The sequence below is a fragment of the Solea senegalensis genome, linkage group LG11, assembly GCF_019176455.1.
Source record: "Solea senegalensis isolate Sse05_10M linkage group LG11, IFAPA_SoseM_1, whole genome shotgun sequence".
Taxonomy (NCBI): domain Eukaryota; kingdom Metazoa; phylum Chordata; class Actinopteri; order Pleuronectiformes; family Soleidae; genus Solea; species Solea senegalensis.
In genome coordinates, this window is record NC_058031.1 from 23308350 (window position 1) to 23318478 (window position 10129).

Here is a 10129-nt window from a genome sequence, read left to right on the forward strand (position 1 = left end):
AAATGAGTCAGCGTGGTCCCCCTTAGTGTAAGTATAGGCGATAAAACACTCGATGTTGAATTCCCTGCGCTTATGACGGCAGCATGTGCATTTCACCGTGAATGTTACCGCCCCACCAGTAAGTTTACTTGGAGAGCTCCACCTTAGCTCCACCTTGTCCCTGCGAGAGTGCAGGCGAGGGAGGAAGAGCGGTATTACGTCAACGCGGAGAGACAAGTGTGCTGTTGGTGGCTGCACAGTGGAGCACAGAGGATTTTATATATGAAGCTAATGTGCCGGATAAAGTCAGCAAACGTGTGTTCGCACCACTTCGCATCAGACTGCGGCCAGCGGTCGCCGTATTTAGTCAGGGGACATATTTCACCGACGTACAAACACACACATTGTTAAAAAATATTTGTTCAGTACGTCCTCCATGACCGGAGCACAGACTCGGTCTGATACAGTCACATACAGCAGCTGGCTGTATGTGGTGCTGCACTCTCTGTGAAAATCAGTTAAAAAGACATAGGGACAGCACCGCTGATCACCAGAGGCGAGCAGGGTTATTGAACTGATGCTTCATCCTTATGGTATTTTGACCAAAGGTGTCACTGACATGTTCATTAGGACACCAGGGAACTATTTTAATGGGGGAAATAGGGTATAATATGTCCACTTTAAGGTTAGGTTTGTTAGCAGATTAAAATGATAATTGTACGGACAGTTTGGACAGAAGATAGCATCAAGTTTCGGTAATGTTAGCAACTTTGCTAATGGCAGCGATGTTTGTAAATGTGGCAGTGTACAGTGATATCTATATGATCTTACACATCATCTTTGTTGATGATAAAATGATCAACCACCGGGGTTACGTGGTACATGGTTTAGTTTGTCAAAGTTGCTAACATTATCAATTTTAGGCAGCACTGCTAGTGTTAGCAATGGCAACATTACAATTTTTGGTAATGTTAGCAACTTTGCTAACAGTACGATGATATCAATATGATTTTAGATGTCATCTTTGTTGATGATAAAATTATTTCTAAGTGGTTTAGTTTGTTCAACGTTAGCAATTTTGCATTTGCAAATGTAAGCAAAGTTGAACATTAGCAAAATTGCTAGCATAGCTGTGACACCCACTCTGAGCGAAAACAATACTTAATCATAATTAGCTGTGTTTTTTTTTCCCTGTGCCTGGGAAATGGCTGTGAACAGATGAAAGGGGAACAGGAAGTGTTCACTTCACCCAAAGAAGAAGAAGAAGGAGAAGAAGCTCCGTAAACTTCACAACTTTCACACACGATCATGAGACTCACGGTGACGCTGCAGTCTGTGGATTCATCATGTGCTCATACATATTCATGATGTCACAGACAGATGAGGAACAGAAAGTGTTGATATTTTTAAACAGAAATTAATTTTTTTAACTAAATCAGAATTAGAAAGAATTGGATCGAAAGTCCTGTTTTTATTTATAGAGATATTTACATACAAAACACACATTTCTCTTTAAGAAATCACAGTTCATGGAGAAATGTTTTTCTTCTACTTTGTAAAAATAAAAGGTGTCCATGTTTGTGGACACATGGTCCAGTTCAGATTAATAGTATTTGCGGCAGAATTAGGATTACAATATTGGTTTTAAGCTTTTTATGAATTAAATGCTTTGATATTATCATTGATATAGTAGAATGAATATTTATACACACATGTCACATTGTACGTGTGTAAATCTGTAGGTTTTACACACACACAAACTGTGAATATATACAAAGGTGCATACATGTATACATACACACATTTAATAATACACACACATACTACAGTTAACCAGCTAGCATAGATAGATGGCTAGTTAACTAGTTATCATATACAGGTGGTTATAGCTAACTACTTATGCTGGCTAATAAAGAATTATAACTAGTAAGCATAGATTGATGGCTAGTTAAGCGGTCTTCATAGACAAGTGGCCATCTAACTAGCTGGCTATAGTTAACCAGCTAGCATAGATTGATGGCTAGTTAAGTAGTTATCATAGACAGGTGGTTATAGCTAACTACTTATGCTGGCTAATAAATAATTATAACTAGTAAGCATAGATTGATGGCTAGTTAAGCGGTCTTCATAGACAAGTGGCCATCTAACTAACTGGCTATAGTTAACCAGCTAGCATAGATTGATGGCTAGTTAACTAGTGTGTGTGTGTGTGTGTGTGTGAATGAAACAAAAGTAAAAAAGTATTTTTAGTCTGGCTTTTATGTCATCTTTTCATTTTCATTATTTTTAAAACAAATTTTATCATTAAACACTTTGAATGGAGGCAGCTGATGAGGTTAACCACATGTGACCTGTAAGAAATAATCAGCTTTCAGTTCCTCCCCACAGCAAACCTTAGAGAAGTGAACGTACAAACAGAGCAGGTGCCAGCACGCATGTAACGATTGTTACGATTATACACCTGAATCTTCTTCATGGATCGTATTAAAATCTATGAACGACGGCCTAAAATCTCATCAAGTTTATTAAACAGTATATTAAATATTAAACATGTCATCTGTCCTACAACTCCATAAAACTTTCTGCATAAACGGACTAAAAGTGTACAAATGAAGAAGCTGGGTTCAAAATATAAAGAATCCATGATAAGGTTAAATTTAAAAAAAGCACCGTAAACATGAATCAAAGTAAGAACAATATTGAAATAAAGTAAGAAAACATGAAAAAGTCAAAATAAAACATTCAGTTAAAGGTCTGTGAACCTGGCGGCTTCATTAAATAATCAAACCAGAGAAACGAGCCACTCATAAATTATATGAGGAAATAAAACACAGATAAGAATCCAAAAGTCAAGAACTAAAAAAGTAATTTAATAAAAATAGATGGAACAATAAAAATTAAAATGACTTTTAGACAACTAAATTGTTATTTAAAATTACATTTTGGTTTTCATTTTTGTAATAAAAAAAAGGTTTTATACCTGTTTATAAATGGAAATCATGTTTCTCCATTTTTGATTATTTAAATGTATGAAGAATTTGTTACCAGCCAAGTAAACAGCTCTTCATTCTCATGTGTGCGTCATGTCAAGGTTCACCTCGGTCATATGAAACTCTCGCTCATGTTATGGTCGTATAACTTCAGGTTATCGGACGACAGCACCGTCCTCATCCTGTTCCAGAAAAGGGGTTGTGCCCGTGGGTTCCTGGGCCACGTCAACACGGACTTCCTGCAGAGCCTCTTCCTCAGCTGGAGGTACTTGAGCTTGGGAAACATCTCGCTCAGCAGAACCAGCACCACTGTGTCCACCTGGTGAGATCACATGACATGTGTGGTGAAAACCATGGCAACAAAACTACAATCGAGCTGAACGATTCGGGGGGGAAATCTGAAATGTATGCATTTCTGTGACTTTATGAGTCAGTGGATTATTGTTGTTTTAAGCAGATGAAACTCAATAACATGTTGTGATCAAGCTCCTCCCACTTGTTAGTTAGCTTGCTAACTTTTATAGATTGATAGACACCAGTCAGCTTATTTGATGCTATGAAAATCCCTGTTCTGCACCAGCTTCATTAGTCTCCTTCCACATCAAATTCAAAACCCTTTCAAAGTCATCCATAACCTCACCCCTCCATACCTGCCACCCACTCCCTCCCATTCCTTCAGACCCTCCCCTTTTCTCCATCTTTCTGTCCAATCAGCCGCCCTGTGCCCCCCCTCTCTACCACCTGACCTCAGAAATATTGAATTTCTCTTTTCTTCTGTTTTTAATCTTACAAACAGATCCTGTTTTTTTTTGCTTGCTGTTTTTTAGTGTACAATGACCTTAAGAGGTCTGAAAGGCACCTTTGAAATAAAATAGCATTATTATTTTATCATTGTTAATTTAAAAAGTCTGTGTTACCTTTTCATCCAGAAGTCGCTGCTGAACCATGAAGAAAGCCTGACGGATCAGACCATTCACTGTCTCCCCCACGCTGGAAAGCACAAACACCGTCTTCACACTCTTGTTGACGGCATTGTGAAGATTCTCGATACATGAAAGTCCAGGGATCCAGTCCCTCTCTTCCAAACACAGACTAAATCTCCTGTGGCCACAGTTCTCCAGATTGACAGTTAATTCGTTGTAAACCCAATCGCTCACCGCCTTGTTCGTGGTGTCGAACACAACAAATGCGTCGTAGTGATTGTGTGAGTCGGTGCCGGCCAACTGGGAATAACCTTTATGTCCTGCCCACAGCAGCTGTAAGCAGTACCACATGTCCCAGCCGTACAGATGCTTCAGCAGAGGCAGAGCAGTGAACATCACAGTTAAGAAGGAACACACCAAAAAAGCTATGCCGCCGTCCTGACAGGAGCGCTGGTCTACAGATAAGATGCTCTTGCCTTGTTGGGACTCTGGGAACTCACAGTGAATGTGAGTGGTGAGATAAGGAATCTTTATCGAGGTAGTGCCCAAAAAGTCTGCAAACCAAGAAGTACCGCAATCGCATTTGAAGGGGTTGGCATGAAGGGTGAGTTCTCTGAGGGCACTGCCGTTTTTGAGAGGAGCTGGGAGATACTGATGGTCCAACTCTTTGATCTGGTTGTGGCTGAGGTAGAGATACTGCAGGGATTTTGCCCTTATCAAGAACTCTTCAGGGATGTAGGAGATGCGATTGAAACTGAGATCCAAAAGAATAAAATTGGCTCCAAAATCTACGACTTCTTTGGGCAAATAAGAGAGAAAATTGCTGCTGAGGTCCAGGTAGCACAAACTGCTGAGCGCCGAGATGTTCTGCCATGGAAAATATTTGAGCATGTTGTCGCTGATCCTGAGGGCCTGGATGCTTCCTGGAAAGTTGCACAGCACTTTTGGTGAGATGGAGATCAAATCGTTATCAGAGATGTCCAGGTATGTGAGGTTTGTCAGGTTTTGGAAGAAATGGGTGTATATGGTATGATCAGATTCCCACATGATGTCCAGGTGATTGCCGTTGAAGTAGAGGTACCTCACAGAGCTGCTGCTCAGCCTTCGATCAATTCTCATCCCAATGTCATTATTTGCCAGGTTTAGGACTTCCAAGTTGGTCAGCTTTTGAAGGAACCCAAAATGGTGGCCCATACCCCTCATTTTGAAGTGGAAATTATTGTTACTAATGTCTAACACCTTTAAAGTCCTGTTCAGCTCACTGAAAGCATCGACATGATAAAGATCAAGTCTGTTGTACGACAAATTGAGAAAAACTAAATGTTTCATGCTGCTAAACTGCCCGTACCTCAACGTCTCGCTCATGTAGTTGAAGGAAAGGTCAAGACAAACGGCCTTCTCCATGCCGACAAACACATTTTTGTTAAGGGATATAATTTCATTTTGCGAAAGGTCAAATGTTAATTTACGGTGGCAGAAATTAGTTCTAAAGTCCCATGGTGATGGAAACTGCGAACCACAGCTCTGGAAAGTTTCCAGCACATTTGATTGGTCGGGATCCCAGATCTCATTTCCAGCCGCGACTTCCCGATCTCTTATGACGACGGGTTGCTCGTGGAATTCGTGCACATACAAGTCCTGATTGGAGGAGCTTTTCTGCGCCACAGTCTTTGTCAGAGGCGACGGAGCTGAGCTGCAAGGAAGGAAAGCGAGCATGTTTTGGGAGAGGTCAATGTCAATGAGAGACGGTAATGTTGTCAGAGCTGACAAGTCACACTGATTGATGAAGTTCATCCTCAGTTCAAGTTTTGTTAGATTTTGGAGTTTGGACAGGACTCCAAAGCTCTGATGCGAAAGCTTGTGGAAGAAGTTCCCACTCAGGAGGAGATACTGTAGACCGGATATATCACCAATATGTGGGGACAGGAACAGTTCAGAAAATGTCTTCAGGGGTTGATAGTTGTAGATAAGGCTAATCCAGGTTAGGCCCTTCAACTCCTTGAAAAAGGTGCCATTTTGTATCACATATGCCAGAAGGTTGTCAGAGAGGTCCAACCTCTTTAACCTCGTCAAAGGTCTGAAAAGACCTTCTGGAAATGTTGTCAGGGAGTTGCCCCTGAGGCTTAAGTAGGTGATGGAGCTGTTCTCGGCATACAGTGAGTTTGAGGAAAGATTTAGCGGGTGATTTTTAGGGCAAGGAAAACAGGGCCTGGCCGCATGGTCACAACGCTGGCAGTTCCACTCCAAATTCAAATACCTGAGCTTAGTCAAGTTAGCGAATGCTCCGTCTAAGATCTCTGGGATTGTGTTCTCTTTAAAATCCAAACTCTCCAGAGACGGTGGGAGTCCTTTAGGGATAGCTGTCAAGTTATTGTAGCCCAATGTGAGGTTTTTGAGTTTAGGGAGCCCTCTGAAAACTGTCTCACTGATGTAAAAGGAGCGGTTACAAGGATTTGCATAAAAGCAGTTTCCGCTGAGGAAGAGCGCTTCCAGATTTGAAGTGTTCAAAGATTGGGTAATTTGGAAGATGTGGTTGTTCCGGAGATCGAGGACTTTCAGGGTTTTAGGTAACCAGGGTATAAAGGTGAGGCTATTGCCAGACAAGTACAGATGTTTGAGGTTAAGGCCCTTGAAGGCAGTGGACTGGATGTCCATTTTGCATCTGCCGTCTTTCATTCGACCCGGTGGACAATTGTCCATTATTTTCAGAGTGTGGAGGTTTGGGACACGTGCCAAAGAATGCTGGTCCACTTTCAGTACCTTTGTTCTACTCAAATCAAGTGACTCCACAGTGCTGGACTCGAAGGGGATGTTCCTGAGCGGTCGCTCACTGCAGTCCACCGTGGTGCCGTTCTCATCAGTGTCACATGGGAAGAACTTGAAGTTTAAAGTCCTCACCACAGGTAGAATGTGACTGATGATGAGGATACTTCTCCAAAGAGCCTGAGACAAAACAAGAAACCAGAAGAACTTGTTAATGGTTCAAAAATACAAAAATGTCACTGAGAACAAGAGGACAAGGAAAAGAAGACTTTAGCCACATAACGAAATCTGTTTTCCACTTTCTCTTACTACTACTTTTCTTACTGTTAGACTTTTCAAAGCTTCTGTCGCTTTGTAAACCGCTCACTGTCCACACTAAAGCCCCTTGAGAAAATCAGTGATTTTACACCACACTGTGTGCAACGGTTACCTCTGTGGTCAAATTCAGATGTTAGTTTTGTTTTTAATTCATGTTCATATTTACCTCATTGACACAAACTCACCAACGGCGGCAGCAGTCGAGCAGCAGCTTAAAAAACACCAGTTTTCTAAATGGACTTTGGTGCAGAAGATTGAGTGACACAAACACCAGTTTCCTGTTGCAAACAGTCGTCAACAACCAGCACGAAATGTGCAAACATACAAGACATCATAGACTTAGCTTGGCATATACACCGGCAGCCATGTCTTCATTGAGACATCTGTGTCCGAGACGTGGGTTCACACTGATGACTTTATTGATGCATCTCTGACAGAAAACATCACATGATTTTTGTTTACTCAAAATGGACAGAAAGTTCCGACTTTTATCTCAGAATCCTGAGATTGAAGATCAAAGACTGTTGAGGGTAAAAATGTAATAAGAACTCTGAAATCTGCTCCCCCCCACAATGTTTGTTTCCATTTTTTTTTAATCCTCTTGTGCAGTTTTGATAGTCTGCAAAGCAAACCAAGTATAAAGTATTATGATTCTAGACACAATTAAAATCACATCTCTACAGATGCGTTTCGGTCAGCGTCAGGGTTAAATAAATCAGATTTCACTTCAGTAACTCTGAACACAAAACAATAATGACGTCAGTGCAGTGGAGGATTAATCAGCCTGGACAATGGACCAAAGAATGACTGCAAAATCCAGAAGAAACCATAGGCGTGGGGATCACCAGCACCGTTACCAACCCATGTAGCCTGTGCCTCTTTTTTCCATTTAACAACAGTGTAACCAGAACATGTCACTTACCATTGCAGGCAGATGATGAGTAACATTTATAACGAGGAGGCAGACGAGGCAGCCTTCAGTCCAGGTGCAAACCGGAGACGATCTGCACGTCTGTGCAGCGATGAGAAACAGGATGTATTCATGCAGAAGTGAAAGTTAGAGGTGAATAAATGGCAAGAGTACAAATCATGTGTAACCAGTGGAATTCATGCTTTGGTGCAAACACGGACTCCAGTGATGGCAATGAAATTAACTCATTCAGCAGTTTCAGAAAACACACCCAGCAATGGTAGAAAAAGATTCCGTAAAGAAGTCCAGCTTTTACTCACCGTGTTGCCGTCACAGCACCACAGACACAAATACAGCAGCACAATACACTCTTTTATTCCCAACATATAAATAATGTAGAGTTTAGTGTTGCAGTTCCTCTGCAGGAGAGTTCATAACTCAAAAACAGAAAATCACACATTTCTTTTCTTTCTTGTTTGAACTCATCCATCATGTTATTAACCCTTATCTTTAATGCTTGAAAGGGGACAAAGTGATTTTAGTCACAATAAAAGGCTCATTTAATAAAGATATTTTGCACCGGCTTGATTCTGTGAAATCTAAAGAACATATTTTCTGCTTTTGTTCCACTTGCTCTCGCTGCACCAAACTCCATTAAGAAAATGGCCATTTATAACTCACAGGGACAGAGGAGCCGCTTGTTTGGTGAGTTTTATCACTGAGTTAAATATAAATAAAGGTTTTTATTTGACAGTACAAGAAAAAACACATTTACACTTAGTGATGGAGGCAGCAGTGGACTTTGGTGTGGGAGTGAGTTAAATGGAAATTCAGCCCCAACACACACTGGTATTGTTTTTACATTTACTTTATTAAGTGCACTCAATCATCAAGTACATGAAATAAAAAAAGTGATTATTTCATTCAATTTTATTTCAATCTGACAGTGATTAATAAACAATTTTGTTTGTTTTGACTTCTTTTAGAGTTTAATTAGATATACAAAAAACATGATTATTATTATCATTATTAATACTGATAATAATAATAAAAATGCAGAACCGTCACTGATCCGTGTTAAAAACTAGTGATTTTTTTTTCTGAAAGTGTAGAAATACAGTGACACGACGTGCGTGTGTGTGTGTGTTGAGGCTTTGGCGTTGGACCCGTGGACACAGTGAGAGACAGAGGAAGTGTCCGTCTGTCTTTACCTATCAGAGACTCAGGTGCTGAACGATCCACAGAGCCGCGTTCATGAAGCCGTCGGACTCGGCGTCCACTTTGGAGAGAGAGTGGTTGTTGCCTGGATACCACAACAACCTGCAACACACACAGTAAAGACCTGTGTCGTGCAGCCACGGCCAACATTTCCAGTGAAATGGGAGAGGATTTACTCACCGAACAGGAAGTTGTTTTGCTTTCAGAGCTCTGTAATATTCCAATCCCTGCTTGTTGGGCACACGTTTGTCGTCTTCCCCTAACATAAGCAGAACTGGTGTCTGCACCTGAAACACAACAAAAGGATTGGGTTTCTTCAGTGTGGAACTTCGTCACCCACACACACACACAGGCGTTTTATAACGGCGGCGTCACCTGAGCGATGTGTCTGATCGGGGACTTCTCCAGCATCTGCTGCCAGACAGCGGGGTCGTGTAAAAGGTCTGTGCTGTAGTCACAGCCGGCTTCAACCGTGCACCTGAGCGAGAACATCACATTCACATTTACTTTACCGTCCCTACAGAACGTTGTATCCATGGAAACTGAAGTAATAAAATTATCAAATAAAAAGCAGAAGTGGCCCCGAGTCTTGCACGTGAACCAGTTTCCTTGTGAAGTGGACTGATTCGTTTTGTAACGTGGACCTGTAGGTAACGGCTTAGATTTAACGTCTTCCCAGATGGAAGACGTCGAGGGCCACATGCAAACATCTTTGGGATACTTTCAAAATTTCAAAAATCGATGAAGAATTCTCTCAGAAATGTGATTTTAATCTCGAAACTCTGAATTTAATCTGAGAATTCACCTTTTTCTCAGAATTCTGGAGTTTTTCCCCCCAAATTTTGACTTTTTTTTCCAGAAATGTGACTTTAATCTCAGAATTCTGTCTTTTATTTTTGAAATTTTGTTGGCCTTAATCCTCTTCCGTGTTGTGCACGGATTATCCATTAAAGTAAGAACGCTGAGGAAAAATAGTGAATTCTGACAAACTCAGAATTCAGATTATGACATACACTGTTTCTAGTCCA

The 10129-nt window shown here is 41.0% G+C and overlaps 2 protein-coding genes across 4 annotated transcripts in view; both read right to left on the reverse strand.

Moving 5' to 3' along the window:
- Nucleotides 1-2236: 2236 nt before the first annotated feature.
- On the reverse strand, nucleotides 2237-7964 carry tlr9 (toll-like receptor 9). Of its 2 annotated transcripts, XM_044037362.1 has the most exons (4): nucleotides 7896-7964; nucleotides 3887-6835; nucleotides 3077-3288; nucleotides 2237-2330 (listed from the first exon to the last, which is right to left on the reverse strand). In XM_044037362.1, exons 1-3 carry the CDS (start codon nucleotides 7896-7898, stop codon nucleotides 3082-3084), a joined length of 3159 nt encoding a protein of 1052 aa, XP_043893297.1. In that variant the 5' UTR covers nucleotides 7899-7964; the 3' UTR covers nucleotides 2237-2330; nucleotides 3077-3081. The 2 variants fall into 2 exon arrangements, with proteins under 2 accessions (XP_043893297.1, XP_043893296.1); XM_044037361.1 differs by lacking the exon at nucleotides 2237-2330 and having other exon boundaries at nucleotides 2927-3288.
- A 771-nt stretch (nucleotides 7965-8735) lies between these two features.
- The window catches only part of apeh (acylaminoacyl-peptide hydrolase), an 11978-nt gene continuing 10584 nt past the window's right edge, over nucleotides 8736-10129 (reverse strand). For both annotated transcript variants that reach the window (XM_044038546.1, XM_044038545.1), the window contains 3 exons: nucleotides 9477-9579; nucleotides 9282-9388; nucleotides 8736-9203 (listed from right to left, as the gene is read on the reverse strand). In XM_044038546.1, the coding sequence (XP_043894481.1) occupies nucleotides 9098-9203; nucleotides 9282-9388; nucleotides 9477-9579 (316 nt within the window). In that variant the 3' untranslated portion in view covers nucleotides 8736-9097. The remainder of the gene's footprint in view (nucleotides 9204-9281; nucleotides 9389-9476; nucleotides 9580-10129) is intronic.

Excerpts from the sequence above, each read along its gene's own strand:
- tlr9 (XM_044037362.1), bottom strand. Across the intron at positions 3,289-3,886 it reads AGCGACTTCTGGATGAAAAG|GTGGACACAGTGGTGCTGGT; the intron begins GTAACACAGACT and ends TGATCTCACCAG.